Source organism: Aspergillus karnatakaensis, assembly GCF_047715665.1.
Source record: "Aspergillus karnatakaensis strain CBS 102800 unplaced genomic scaffold BJY04scaffold_19, whole genome shotgun sequence".
In the NCBI taxonomy this organism is placed as follows: Eukaryota; Fungi; Ascomycota; class Eurotiomycetes; order Eurotiales; family Aspergillaceae; genus Aspergillus; species Aspergillus karnatakaensis.
In genome coordinates, this window is record NW_027395731.1 from 512628 (window position 1) to 525521 (window position 12894).

The following is a 12894-nucleotide window of genomic DNA, read 5'->3' on the forward strand; positions in this document are numbered from 1 at the left end:
ATATCGACCTTCTTTGACCCGCTGCTCTTCCTTCAGAATCTCATTACGATATGCTCCGCGCCATGAACCAAAGCTACTACCACGACCAAGCGGATGGTCCATGGGGCCAACCACCTCCGTATCAACCACTTACTTCTACAACTACAATACCCTCATCTCTACATCCATCAATATCACGCCCACCTCACCCAACATCCGCTCCCCGAGACTTCAAAGCCGTTGCTATACCCCGTACGTTCCCTCCCGGTCCTATTAGTTGACAGCCTACTAACCCCAAACAGAAGTATCAAAAGGCTTCGACTCCGAAATCGAATCGCCCTTCCTCCGCGCCTACAGCCCTGACCTTTCCGACCTGGGCATTTCCAAAGCAGGGTTTCTCTCCTTCCTCGATGGCCTCAATGAATCCTGGATCGCGAATCCCGCACTCCAAGCGACGACCATTGCCGGCGCTGTAATGGGCGCGATCCCAACAGTCGAGATCATTGGGCTGGCGGTTGAGACTGCGGGGGAGGTTGGGAGTGAGGCAACATCTTACTTTCGGACAAAAGCATATATGAAGAATGCTAATGAGAGTATCTTCTATCCGAAAGGACTAAGTGTCAGGATTGGAGGGTTCGAGGAGATGTGTAGACTTGTTGGGGCCGATGCAGTGGGCATTAAGGGGTGGGTTGAGAGAGAGTCTTTGGTGTTGAAGGATAAACAGCAGCAGAGCGAAAGCGATGCAAAAGTTAATATAGAGATGCTGGAGCAGGTTGCTGGTGGGGGTAAAAGGGTGGGTGCTCTAGGGAGGCGCCATCCGAGGATGAAGATTTTGCAAGCTCTTGAGATGAACGCTGCGCCGTTAGAGGTTGTGGATGGGCCAGCCCCTGTGAGCGAGCAAAACGTCTTGAAGAAATGGAATGCCGCGTATGCCGCGAGGGAGGGGCAAAAGCAGAGCGAGAAGCTGGAGAAGAAACATCAAAAGTTGCAGCAGGAGCGAGGGAAGAAGTATCAGGAGGCAGTCAAGGAGACGCAACGGAAGGACAAGAAGATTGCCGAGCTGCAGGACAAGATTCAGAAACTGCAGCAGGATGCGGACATGAAGTCAGAGAAACGGGAAAAGGAGATCAGTCGTGTGAACGATAAAATCGACAGGGTCCGGAGAGAGCAGGAGGAGGGGATGGCCGAGGGTGCGAAGCGTGGTGATAAGGAAATGCATCGCTTTCAGCAGAAGGAGTTGGAGAAGGCGTTGAAGATCAAGTGGCTCGTTATATGTTCAGCCGACATTCCTTCTGAGAGTTTAGGCTCTAAGATTTCGAGCTTGAGCCTGTGAGATCTATGCTCTACCACGACACGTCTTATGCGAGTCCAAGAGAGGCTCGGGCTGAGCAGCTCACTGACAATCCTGGCTATGCGTAAATCAACTGGCGGTAGAACTAAGGGAAGGTCCCTTGACGCAGACAGGGAAGAGGGACGGGGCAGAGGGGGGGTTTATACTCTGCAGACTGTCGCCCACTCACTGGTTAGGAAGGACCAACAGGGATCAGTCACACAGTTAAAGTGACAACAACGCGTTATATGCCATGCAATTTAGTTAACGAAATATCTTGGTTCCTTCTGATGTTCCTGTCCTGTCCTAACCAAGCATCATTCGCTCTCGTCGTAGTGGAGGAACCCCGTCGGTATGTGCACACGATATCTTGAATGACGAAAAGGAAGAACACGAGCACCAGATTCGGCAGAACAGGCCTTGGCTCGCTAGAGTCTTCGCCATTGGTGTCATGTCTGAATCAAGGGTTCTCGTGTTCGTGTATGGCGTAGGCAATCTGCATTCTTACTGGACATGCTGGTCCAGATACGAGTTGATGGATATCACTTCTGCTTCGGGTCAAGAGTGTCTTACATTTACATAGCTACATAACCACATCGAGTACCTGCTACCTTCGCACTCTGTGTAGCGCACTCTGCATACAATAAGCTTGAGCAACATGCGAGCTACCTCTCTCTTCTCGCTGTTCACCGCAGCAACTGCCGTCCTCGGCCAGCACTACGAGTTCCGCAAAGCCTACCAACTCGTCCCTGGCACATGGATCGAGAATCTCTCTCCCCACTTTCAATCCTGGTATACGCGCTTTACCCGTCTCGACCGCCCTGAAATAATGGAGGTCGACACGCAGCATCAGCACGGCGGACCTCGCACCATCCATACATTCAAGGACGCAACTAACGCCACTGGACTTGCTGAGATCTCCTCAGACACTTATGCTGTGACCACCCTGAATCAGGTCGGCGAGGACACCACCGTCACGATCTGGAAATTCAACGCTGTAAACTATACAGCCAGCAAGATCATCGAGGATGTCCCTGGGACTTCTTTTCTCAACGGCCTTGCGGCCGTGAACTCCCAGGTCGTCCTCGCATCCGATTCCTTCGACGGTGGAATCTACCAAATTGATCTTCAGCGGCGGACTAGCCAGAAGGTTCTTAGCGAGGTTGATAGCGCCGCTTTCGGGCCCGGTATAAACGGACTCCGCTACCAGAAGGGGTATCTCTACTACACCAACACGCTTCTGGGCATCTTCGGGCGCATTGAGGTAACAGAAGCAACAGGTTCACCTATTGGGGATGCGGTGACCTTGGCAGAAGGTGATCTCCTTGTCGGTGCAGACGATTTTGCGCTTGCGCGAGACGTCCCTTCCGCATTTGTCACGAACTTTGAGAAGAATACAATTGTGCGGGTCTACTATGCTGAAAGGTTTGCGAGGGTTGTTGTAGAGGGCATCCCGGCGCCGACCACCGCAACGTTTGGGCTTGGAACTTTGCTGTATGTTGGGACTAGTGGGAGTGAAGAGGTGGAGGGTGCGAGTATCTGGTCGGTCTCTGTTCCTGATGTGGTATAAATTGGGGTTGATAGGGTGGCTATATGGGTAATTGCCGTAGGGCGCCCGCCCTCTTTTGCTGTCCAATGATAGTAAGGACGTAGTGATCAAGAACCAGAGCATTCGAGAACTTGGTGTATACTTGTAATGGAGGCTTATGATATTCGTGTTATAGTTCTAGGGGGATTCAACCTTGCTTACTGCGCGCGTCTTTTTGTTCCCAACTCAGTAGAATTACCCGGTAAAACAGCCCTGTGTCTGTTCAGCCTGTAGCTGCAACCCCACGCGAATCATGCACCCTGGATCCTAACAGAGTATTGGGACGGATTCATAAATTGAGGCAACAAAGGCCGATGAATGCCATCGGTGAGTTCGTGTTCAGCCTCACCAAGAGACCCAAAAGGCAACCCATTTTGCCCTTGAACATTCGGGATGATGGTTTATTCAAGTAGAACAACATTAAAGACATCGCACAGGCTCTTGTGCGGTAGATGATCTTCTAAGAACCCATCGGAATGGCATCAACAGGAGCAACGAACCAGTGTCAATTCAGTAAGACAGAGTCAGAGGAAATTACTGCCTTACCTCCCATCAGGTATGACGCGCATGAAGTCCTGAGACGAAACAAGAGAGACAGGTCGCCTACAAAATATGGGATCCTCCTCCTCGATACCTGGTTTCCAGAAATTCTGGCCTTCATCTTCAGTTGCAGTTGTTTCATCGCCGTCACCATCGTTCTACACCTCTACGACAATCAACTACCTCCTAACCCGCCAAGGAGTCTATCTTTAAACGCCATAATTTCAATATTATCAACAGTGGCACGGTCCTCCCTCCTAGTTGTGGTTGCTGGATGCATCGGTCAATTGAAGTACATCTGGTTCAGCAAAGGCAGACACCAACTCCAGAGTCTTCAGGCGATTGATGATGCTAGCCGGGGACCGAGGGGTTCACTTCTGCTTTTGTTTGATAAACCCCGCAGATCTCTAATTTCTCTGGGCGCGGTGATTACTATACTCGCCCTCGCGTTTGAACCCTTCATGCAGCAAATCATCAGTTACCCTGTTCGACAATCATCACATTCTTCAGAAAGTGCTCTCGCAAGACAGTCCAGGGTCTTGCTACTCGATAATAAAGATGGAAGCTTTCAAGACGCTGTTGATCTTGGCTTCTTGATGTCCGACTTCCAGGAAACACCAACCTGCCCCTCCGGAAATTGCACTTGGCCATCATACCAGTCCGTGGGCTTTTGTACTCGGTGCAATGATGTTACACCTCAAGCGATACTAGAAGGGTGCGATAATACTGCTACCTCATTTGCCACAGACGATACAGTGACAGCCTGCAATATCACGTTGCCATACGGCGAGCCATCTGAAGGAGCAGTGATTATCTCACCACTAGAGAGGGGTTCTGATGCTATCATGAGCCTACCAACGAACCTAGTTTGGCTGGCTAGCATATTGGGTCAGAGTTTATCGACGTCGATAAACCGACCAGCGCCTCTCACAAATGAACTCGTCGCCGTGGCACACGCGGAGCTTAGCATAGATCTCGAGAACAGCGAAACATACGAAAACCCATCTACTGGCCTACGTATTAACAGAGTCACAAGGTGCATTATGAGCTTCTGTTCTCGCGAACTCAATGTCACCATTACCAACGGTATACTTGCAGAGAAGATCTTGAATCGTGACTGGGGCGAGATTTTTACACATGAATACGAGGCAAATGGTAGAACAACCCAAATACCATGCTGGAAGCCAAGCGATAGCAAATTTGTACACCTCAAACGAACACCTGGCGACCCAGAGTACACGCAATTCCCGGATGAATCTCAATTTTCTTTCTGCCCGGACCTCAACCCCTATCTTGGTCTGGAAAATGTCTTTTTCGCTTCAATGTACGAGAACTGGCAACGAGTAGACGATCGAAGTCCACCGTGGTCCTTTCTTGGAAGTGACATAAACCCACCTAGAATTCTCAAAGATGGGCTAGAACATATAACCACAAGAGTGGCAGCGTCGTTGACCAAGTATGCTCTCAATCGGAGTGATCATACTGTTATTGGGACGATGGGTCTTCCTGAGGTTTATGTTGCTGTGGAGTGGCGGTGGTTAATCTTTCCTGCTTTCTTGCTGGTGTCGACGATCACTCTTCTTGTCTCAACTATATGGGTAAACAATGCCGCTGGATTGCCGCTGTGGAAATTCTCGGTTCTTCCCTTGCTGTATCATGGGCTTGCAGCATATCACATACCACGTATTCCACCCAATGGTCTTGGGGCAGTTAGTGCCTTGGATAGTCTGGCCCACGAGACTGAGGTTAGGCTTGATAGATATGGCACCCCGGAACGATATGTATTGCGTTGATATACACTTTCAATCACTCTAGTGGCTATGAGCTATACCCACTCCACACATATTGAGTAATCATCATTCTTCCGTATCAACGAGTAAACCCTGCAACCCTGTTGTTCAGCAACTTCACATCCATTGGTCTCTCTAGTATTCCCTCCTGAACAGAAATCTCTTCAACCTCCTTAAAGTATGGTGTTGACATGTGCGCGGTCAGGGTTTCTTGAGTTTTGTAGCTATATAGCATCCACGATATTAGCAGATTCAAGATGGATATAGTCCGATATTAATAGCCCACCTCTCGATGAAAAGAAACTCCCCAGTATCTTCGATATACCAGAATTGGTACAGCAGGGTATCAGGTTCGTTTTGTTCGACCTTTGCGACGAGATTGGCGAGGACTTCTCGGGCCTGATGAGGTGATGGTCAATAACTGAAAAACAAAGAGGAAGGGGTTGATTAGGGCCGAACAAACCCGTTCTTTCTTCTCCGGAATGGGCTTCAGGATAGCAATCGCGTTGACGCGGGAGAGGTCAAAGGAGACAGACATGTTGACAGTTGATCCGTGTTTGAACTTGTGAGAGGTTCCAACAGAAGTGGAGGAGCCAACCTTCTATTTAAATCCACGGTGCTTGAGGCCTAGGGGCCAGGCGTCCTACTATGCACCTTAGTTTAACCAGATCTGGGATAGACTAAAACGCATCTCTCAAAATTGACGGTGCCGTTCATGATTTCATCGGTTTAGGAAGCCTAACCGCTAGCCAAGCTTTCCACTAAGCCCTTACAGCATCACTACATCAGCCGCAGCCATTAGATGCTATTTTTGAAAACTTGGATTTGTTTTGAATAAGTATGGGTGCGCAGCAGCTCATCATAGTGGAGTTCACGTCGACTGCGCTGTTTACTAGGACGTGGTTCGGGTACAGCTTGGGTTTGATAATGTCTAACTTACCTAGCAGGCAATACTTGCCCCAAACGTGCGCACAGAGAGGCCTATATGACCCGTGACTAAGCCGCCCTGCTTTGTGGCTGCTTCAATGTGGCCTACAAACGGGGCAGTTTTCTTCAGTGTGTTGTATCAGGGAAAACTCACACCTGGCTATCGTTGCCTACTACAATATCCTTAGTACTACCAGAAGTTCGATCATGAGAGCTGGATATCCTACTACCGACAAACACTACACAAGTCTATACCGGAGAGCCCTCAACTGTGGCTGGAAGGGCCAATACTGCAAGATGAGCTGGAATAAGCTTCCTCGTGAGATTCATCTTCTCATCTTCTCAGAGCTTGTCGATCTCCATCGTAATTCGGGGAAAGTAGCATCCACACATACAAAAGCAGAATCACCGGGAGAATTGCCTGAAGAGTTGTCGGAAGAAGCGTCGGAAGAATTGTCGGAAATCTGGTCTGAAGAAGCGTCTTCAGAATATGAGTACTCAGACTGCGAAGTGGCCCCAAGGAATATAAAAGAGGTAGCCAACTATCTTCGCGTCTCTAGTCAGTATACCCCCCCCCTGTCCATACAGCCCAAAGTTTACTTACTGACACTTGCCCTAGAATCATGGAACAGGGACTTTCGAAAAGCTCTTCCCAACAACGAAACACCATGCTGCTTCCTCCTCAGGGATGTCGACGACTTAGCATACGAGTCTATGCAGGATTTCTACCTGGACCATGTGACTCAGGGTGATATGCAATGGTATGACCTGCGCTGCGGAGACTGGAGGGACGCGATGCCGGAAAATTGGCTAGACGAAACCTTCGTGTTCGTGACCATGAGGTCGCAGGCCCTGTGCATGGAGTACCTAATCTCGCAAAGAGCCAATGTAAATATCATCCACGGATCGGAAGAACGAAGTCTGCTTTCATATGCCGTTGAAACTGGAAACGTCAATGTCGTGAAACTCCTCCTCGCTGCGCATGCTGATTGAAGACGCGGGGAAGGATTATTGTTACGGAGTGGGCGATAATAGCATGCACAACACGCCGCTGGGTATTGCGATTCTGCAAGAGGACCTGGAAATTGTGGAGTTACTTCTCGAATCTGGTGCCAACGCTGATATTATTATCGATACGGAACCGCGGCCGTTTGCAGTACTTGAGCTCTTGGCTGGAAGAAACCTTGCCATGCTGGGGCTTGTTTTGCCGCATTGTGGGATACCAAGGGGTGGAACCTTTGAAGACACTAGTGACTGGGGCTTGGGGATTCCAGAGAAAGTCAGAGTGCTTTAGCCGTGTTCGATTGACGAGATCGAGTATCCGCATCCGCTTAATATAGCAATTTCGTGTGATTGTGTTGCCTCTGCGCGGCTGCTCCTGCAAGCAGGTGCAAGATTTAAGAGGATGGAACCAGCTGCTGCTGGCGCTAAAAGCCCGGAGATGCGTGAGCTACTGGAGTCCTACTGCTGAACTCAATAGCTAGTGCTCTGAGATAGCATGGCAGGGACTGATACATTAGGTGGCTCGTCAGGCTACACTAGTGGGTGTTCTAACGCAATAAGAATGTTATATCTATCATGTCAATGAACAGTTTACTATCTCCACCATGCCCCATCTTTCCTTGTATAATACCTTCACTGAATGACATTCGTCTGTTACACCATAAGGAGCTGCTGAATCCTCCTGCTACGCTGTTTTAATTCCTCTCAATGAAACAGGATCGATGACGCGTTCCGAGCTCTTCAGCGCGTAGGGTATCTCTTCGACGCTTGATAGGCCATCTCATGCAAGCCAGCTCAGAACTTGTGCCGCATCCTGTTTCAATACCGATAAGTGCCCCGCATCAGCTTTCAGCCCTTGCCGCCATGGCGCAAACCCCTGCTTAAGCTCGCGAGCTGTCTATAGATCTTGAGGATCAAGCTGGCGCTACCAGCGGGCCCCTGAATGGCCGCCATATTGCCTGGTCTTAATCTCAGTTTTCTCATCGATAGGTCACGAAGGGGCGGAGCGGGAGCGTCCTGCATACCAGTCCTGTCTAAGCACTTGGCGCATCCTTCACCAATCTATAGCCCCTGTTAGCCGCTATCCAGGTTGGAATACAGGAAATATTAAGCGACATTCCGGCGAATCGACAAGCCTCATGGAAAATGGGCAAAGCACGTCCAATAAATCCTCCGAGTGTCTGGATAAGAGAGACATGGCGGACGCGGGCGATCAAGCGTTCTCTCCAGCTACAAGGTCCGTCAAATTGCAGTCGCATGACTGAAGAACTTGACCCCATACATGCTCAGCCTCGTCCTGCATAGCATCAAAAATAATATAAAGGATCTCGTTTCTCATGGGTTCTGCCCTTAATTAAACCAGCAATCAATCTCCGCCCTGAACCAGCAGCATGGGCGCTTTCTCTCGTATCTTTCGTAAAGGCTCGAAATCGAGCTATCGTTCCGCAGACTATACCGTCTCTTCCCATGGTATGTAGTTGATCATCACAATGGATATTACAGGAAGGTAACCATTCCCGTTTATAGGAGACACAACCTTTAACCACCCTGTTTCCCCTTCCACCACCTCACACAGCACCTACCAAACCGCCCCCAGCGCTTCAACAACATGGACAAGCAGCTCGCTTCACCTCCAACAGCATCAAATGCCACCCTCAACCTACACGAGAACGCACCACTCCACCCCCAGTCCGCCAACTCATCCGCCCACAACGACCTTTTCTCCGACACCAACTCCTCCAATTCCTAGCCAAATGCCAGCCCAACCGGCAACCTGCCGTGTCTGCAGGTACCCCCTAATCCAACTCCGCGTCAAAGGAACCAATCCAAAGAACGCCAACAGGCCTTATTTCCGGTGCGAACGGTGCGGGAAGTTCCGCGGGTGGGCAGACAATGAGGGGGTGTATTCGGAGAACCCACTGTGCCACTGTGGGGTGTTTAGTCGTGTTGATACGGCTGGGTGGGAGAGAGGCGGAGGGTTGTTCTATGCTTGTGCGAGTGGAGGGTGTCAATTCTGGGCAGGGAGTAATTGGAGGGATAGTGAGAATGGTGGTCAGAATGGTGGTCGAGGAGGTGGAAGTGCGTATGGGAATGTGCATGAGATGTAGTTTGACACTTTCTAATCATTTTCGGGCCTCGGCATCTCCCCGCTTCTTGCTGACTGGCTTCTTCAGCTTATATTCTCTGGCGAGTAGCTTCGATACTTTTATCAAGATTTCAAAGTACCGCCTTCTGGTTATCTATAGCTTATACCGGTCCAAAATGAGCAGTAAAAGGATCGAATGCTACATTGATTGTGGTGAGTTTCCCGATTTCTCCCTTCGCAGTCAGCACTAAGAACCGACCCGTAGTCTCCCCATACAGCTTCTACGCCTTTACCTACCTCCAAGAAAATAGATCTACTCTTGAGTCGCATGGCGTCGAGATTGAGTACGTATACCATCGTCTACCCATTAGATATCCTGCTGACGCTAGGTACCAGATTAATCCCCGTCTTCCTAGGCGGCATCAACGTCGGCAGCGGTTCGTCCCCTCTCTTACTCGTCAACAATCAATAAGAAAGCTCTGACAGGTACAAAAGGAAACAAACCCCCTTGGACGCTCCCCAACAAAGCCGCCTATTCAAAATACGATGGCAAGCGCGCACAGCGCTACTTTGGCCATGACTTTGAGATCCCTTCCTTCTTCCCGATTCTGTCGTTACTTGTATGTTTATCTTTTTCTCTATTCCATTCTAGCCGGTGCTAACGGAGAGAACAGCCGCAACGAGCCCTGACTTACATCAAAAAGACATTCCCAAAAGACAAGTTCGAGGCGGCGTTTCTGTCAATCTTCAGAACGATGTGGTATGGGCATATTGATGTCTCGACACCGGAAAACCTGGCTATTGCGCTTTCAAAGTCATCCGTCTTCATAGAATCTCAAGTTCAAGAGGTTCTAAAAGGTGCAAGTCGTCCAGAAACTAAGTCGGCTCTCACAACAGTCACGGACAAGGCTGTGAAGGATCTCGGCGCGTTTGGATGTCCCTGGTTCTGGGTTAGCGATGGGAAGGGAAATAGTGAGCCGTTCTTTGGAAGTGATCGGTTTCATTATATGTGGGATTACTTGGGAGTGCCGCATGTTGATCTGAGGTTACTGGGGAAGGGAGAGGACAACCGGGTTGGAAAGGAAGTGATAGAGAGGGGAAAATTGTAAGTTTGAGGGGATGAAGGGATGCTGGTCCAGCAATATATTCTTGTTCTAGAAGTTACTATCAGGACATCTTCTAATATCAAGTAAGTGCCGTATGTGAGAGCAATGCTGTGGGGTGGATGACTCCCGGTGACAGAAATATATATCGACGAAATGAGATACACAAGAGATACTTTTTCACGAAAAATGCACCATGTTAACTTGACAAGAATGACAGTATGTACTCTCTACCAGTCAAAGCAACCAAGCCCAGATCATAGGAAACCCTGGGGCCTGAAGTGTAAGGTCTATCTACCCCCCGCCCAACTCCCTCAGAAAGACGCAATATCCGCGTAAAGTATGCTGATATAGACTGGTATCGACAACTAACCGCCATCCGCCCGGTTAGCTCAATTGGAAGAGCGTCAGACGTCAGTACCTCCTGATTCGTCTTCTTCTTCGCAGCATTTGCTGATTCTCTCCGCAGTTTTAATCCTAAAAGTTCATCTGAATGTTGTGGGTTCGAGCCCCACATCGGGCGATTATCGCTCCTTTTTTTTTTTCTATCTCCCTACACTGACGGCATCCGGCCTTTCTTTCTACATCCCGTCTCATACTCCAAACACTCCGACATACAAAAATGCACGATTTCTTATTGAACAACATCGTCATGATCACATTAACTAAATTAACCTAAGCCTTGGCCGCCTTCCACTTCGCAGCCGTCCTACTTCCGACAACCTCCTCATCCCAGATGAAGCTCACACTCTCCTCCTTGACCACCGCATTTGCCCACTTCCAGAACTTCGGCGTGCGCTTCTCCAACAACTGCGGCAACTCCTCAGCAAGCAGTCCGTACTGCGGCTTCCACAGCGACAGCAGCCTCAACAGGAATGATCCAGTAAGTGCCTCGGCAAGCGTCAGCCTCTCCGCCCCGCGGAAGAAAGGTCCAGATCCACTGCCTTCAGGGTAGAGCAGACTCTCGACATTGTTCTTCTCGATGGCCGCGACCAGCGCCTCGGTCGCTTCCTTGCGCTCCGACTCGGTCGAGGCTTTCTGGGCCGCAAAGGCGGACGACCACACCTTGGAGAAGAATGTGTCGACGAAGAAGGAGATGTGGGCGCGTTGAATGGCGCCTTCGACGCTGTTTGAGGGAGGGACGAGGTGGGAGGGGTGTGCGTCTGCGAGGAGCTGGGTGACGATGGCGGATTCGGGGATGATGGTGCCGTTGTAGGAGATGGTGGGGACGAGGCCTCGCTGGAGGAGTATTTAGTTAGCATTGAAGAGCACAATAATAAAGGTAAGAGATGGTGGACTGAGACATACAGGGTTGATCTCGAGATACCACGGCTCACGGGGCTTGTTGAGGTCAATAATGACCTCTTCGTATTCCAGGCCCAGCTCCTTGAGGGCAATGTGGGCGCGATGGGCCCAGGGGCAGATGTGGCTTGTGTAGAGGATGATCTTGGGGGCGGCCATTGTGATTGCGATGGGTAAATCTGGTGGATGGAGATTGTGAAGAGGAGATATGCGGGGATTATATAGATAGAAAGGTCCAGTGTATTTCTAATCGCAGATCGTGTAAGCTGCAGGGAGAATGATGACATATGGGGTGCTTGGATCTCGGAAAGCCCCCACTTCCCCTCTTCCGGCTGTTATAGTCGGGAACCTAAGATACCGGCTGCTCTCGTATGATCAGCTTCCATCTCGTACAACCTGCCCATATACCGTAAATATTTTCCGACTTGCTTACCTACAAGGCAGCTTCCAAGTGGAACACAGCCCGGAAACACCTGCAGAATAATAAAGAAGCTTTGTTTCTTGTCTGATACGGCCGATTGAATGGGAGTGTCGGGTTGCGTAGCTCCCAGGCGCATGCGCCTTTCTGCTCCTTTGGGAATATGAATGCAGTCTAGAAATAACGATAGCTACCTTTATATTCACCTCTAGTTCTCTATTCATCATGCGCCCTCAATAACCTCACTTCTCGACCCCTGCGCCTCAGCAGCCAGCGCCTCCCTCTCCTCAATAGTCAAATCACTGACTGCCTCTTTGACCCTCACGAACCCCAGCACAATCAGCAGCCCAGTCCCGGCTATTCCAACCTGATACCAAAACACCGCCTTATAGCTCTCCGACCCACCAAGATGCCCCGTCTCAGAATGCACAATGTCCGCAAAGCCCAGCATAACCGCGATTCCCATGTGCAGGGTACAATTGATTAGCGCGCCTGCAATCCCTTGTCGGGCTCTCGCGATATTGGTCGTGATGAATATATTTGAGAGATTAAACGAGATATCGATCCCGATCGTTCCGCAGATCATAGCGGGGAAAATATATTGCCAGTAGTCACCACCGAGGGGAACAAGTGCGAAACAGAGGCCAGAGCCGACGTAGCCGAGGGAAGAGATGAGGAGGAGAATCGTCCCGGAGATGCGATGGAAGAGGAGTCCGCCCAGGACAGAGAGTATTAAACCACCGACGGCCATGGGGACGGTCCAGGCGACCATTTGAAAGGGGGTGACGCCCATGTATTCGGACATGCTGGTCTTGTTAGCTTGGAGAAA

General features: G+C 50.0%; 9 protein-coding genes and 1 non-coding gene across 10 annotated transcripts; 7 read left to right on the forward strand and 3 right to left on the reverse strand.

The window, feature by feature from the left end:
* Nucleotides 1–34: 34 nt before the first annotated feature.
* Nucleotides 35–1702, forward strand: BJY04DRAFT_187214 (uncharacterized protein). The gene is made up of 2 exons (XM_073711010.1): nucleotides 35–231; nucleotides 282–1702. Exons 1-2 carry the CDS (start codon nucleotides 51–53, stop codon nucleotides 1310–1312), a joined length of 1212 nt encoding a protein of 403 aa, XP_073572331.1. The 5' UTR covers nucleotides 35–50; the 3' UTR covers nucleotides 1313–1702.
* Nucleotides 1703–1967: 265 nt separating this feature from the next.
* Nucleotides 1968–2879, forward strand: BJY04DRAFT_217425 (uncharacterized protein; the record flags this gene model as incomplete). The annotated part of the gene is made up of 1 exon (XM_073716034.1): nucleotides 1968–2879. The coding sequence occupies one exon, from the start codon at nucleotides 1968–1970 to the stop codon at nucleotides 2877–2879; it is 912 nt and encodes a 303-aa protein (XP_073572332.1).
* A 1403-nt stretch (nucleotides 2880–4282) lies between these two features.
* BJY04DRAFT_217426 (uncharacterized protein) lies at nucleotides 4283–5230 on the forward strand (the record flags this gene model as incomplete). The annotated part of the gene is made up of 1 exon (XM_073716035.1): nucleotides 4283–5230. One exon carries the CDS (start codon nucleotides 4283–4285, stop codon nucleotides 5228–5230), a length of 948 nt encoding a protein of 315 aa, XP_073572333.1.
* Nucleotides 5231–5306: 76 nt separating this feature from the next.
* On the reverse strand, nucleotides 5307–5765 carry BJY04DRAFT_217427 (putative quinol monooxygenase; the record flags this gene model as incomplete). Its single annotated transcript, XM_073716036.1, has 3 exons — nucleotides 5307–5451; nucleotides 5514–5626; nucleotides 5691–5765. 3 exons carry the CDS (start codon nucleotides 5763–5765, stop codon nucleotides 5307–5309), a joined length of 333 nt encoding a protein of 110 aa, XP_073572334.1.
* Nucleotides 5766–6451: 686 nt separating this feature from the next.
* On the forward strand, nucleotides 6452–7147 carry BJY04DRAFT_217428 (uncharacterized protein; the record flags this gene model as incomplete). Its single annotated transcript, XM_073716037.1, has 2 exons — nucleotides 6452–6713; nucleotides 6774–7147. The coding sequence occupies 2 exons, from the start codon at nucleotides 6452–6454 to the stop codon at nucleotides 7145–7147; spliced, it is 636 nt and encodes a 211-aa protein (XP_073572335.1).
* Nucleotides 7148–8481: 1334 nt separating this feature from the next.
* Nucleotides 8482–9339, forward strand: BJY04DRAFT_187216 (uncharacterized protein). Its single transcript, XM_073711011.1, has one exon. The coding sequence runs from the start codon at nucleotides 8803–8805 to the stop codon at nucleotides 9262–9264; it is 462 nt and encodes a 153-aa protein (XP_073572336.1). The 5' UTR covers nucleotides 8482–8802; the 3' UTR covers nucleotides 9265–9339.
* On the forward strand, nucleotides 9340–10498 carry BJY04DRAFT_187217 (putative DSBA family oxidoreductase). The gene is made up of 5 exons (XM_073711012.1): nucleotides 9340–9455; nucleotides 9508–9586; nucleotides 9639–9679; nucleotides 9738–9862; nucleotides 9917–10498. The coding sequence occupies exons 1-5, from the start codon at nucleotides 9419–9421 to the stop codon at nucleotides 10349–10351; spliced, it is 717 nt and encodes a 238-aa protein (XP_073572337.1). The 5' UTR covers nucleotides 9340–9418; the 3' UTR covers nucleotides 10352–10498.
* Nucleotides 10499–10726: 228 nt separating this feature from the next.
* Nucleotides 10727–10868, forward strand: BJY04DRAFT_t63. Its single transcript has one exon. It is a non-coding gene; the product is annotated as a tRNA-Sec (tRNA).
* On the reverse strand, nucleotides 10815–12162 carry BJY04DRAFT_187222 (glutathione S-transferase family protein). Its single transcript, XM_073711013.1, has 3 exons — nucleotides 12081–12162; nucleotides 11654–12008; nucleotides 10815–11584 (listed from the first exon to the last, which is right to left on the reverse strand). The coding sequence occupies exons 2-3, from the start codon at nucleotides 11804–11806 to the stop codon at nucleotides 11021–11023; spliced, it is 717 nt and encodes a 238-aa protein (XP_073572338.1). The 5' UTR covers nucleotides 11807–12008; nucleotides 12081–12162; the 3' UTR covers nucleotides 10815–11020.
* A 126-nt stretch (nucleotides 12163–12288) lies between these two features.
* On the reverse strand, nucleotides 12289–12870 carry BJY04DRAFT_217431 (uncharacterized protein; the record flags this gene model as incomplete). The annotated part of the gene is made up of 1 exon (XM_073716038.1): nucleotides 12289–12870. One exon carries the CDS (start codon nucleotides 12868–12870, stop codon nucleotides 12289–12291), a length of 582 nt encoding a protein of 193 aa, XP_073572339.1.
* Nucleotides 12871–12894: the final 24 nt, after the last annotated feature.

Coding starts and splice junctions, on each gene's coding strand:
- BJY04DRAFT_187216 (XM_073711011.1), top strand. CDS start 8,803: ATGCCACCCTCAACCTACACGAGAACGCACCACTCCACCCCCAGTCCG.
- BJY04DRAFT_187222 (XM_073711013.1), bottom strand. CDS start 11,806: ATGGCCGCCCCCAAGATCATCCTCTACACAAGCCACATCTGCCCCTGG. Junction 11,585..11,653: donor GGTATCTCGAGATCAACCCT/GTATGTCTCAGT, acceptor ATACTCCTCCAG/CGAGGCCTCGTCCCCACCAT.
- BJY04DRAFT_187217 (XM_073711012.1), top strand. CDS start 9,419: ATGAGCAGTAAAAGGATCGAATGCTACATTGATTGTG. Junction 9,456..9,507: donor CGAATGCTACATTGATTGTG/GTGAGTTTCCCG, acceptor ACCGACCCGTAG/TCTCCCCATACAGCTTCTAC. Junction 9,680..9,737: donor CGGCATCAACGTCGGCAGCG/GTTCGTCCCCTC, acceptor CAGGTACAAAAG/GAAACAAACCCCCTTGGACG.
- BJY04DRAFT_187214 (XM_073711010.1), top strand. CDS start 51: ATGCTCCGCGCCATGAACCAAAGCTACTACCACGACCAAGCGGATGGT. Junction 232..281: donor CAAAGCCGTTGCTATACCCC/GTACGTTCCCTC, acceptor AACCCCAAACAG/AAGTATCAAAAGGCTTCGAC.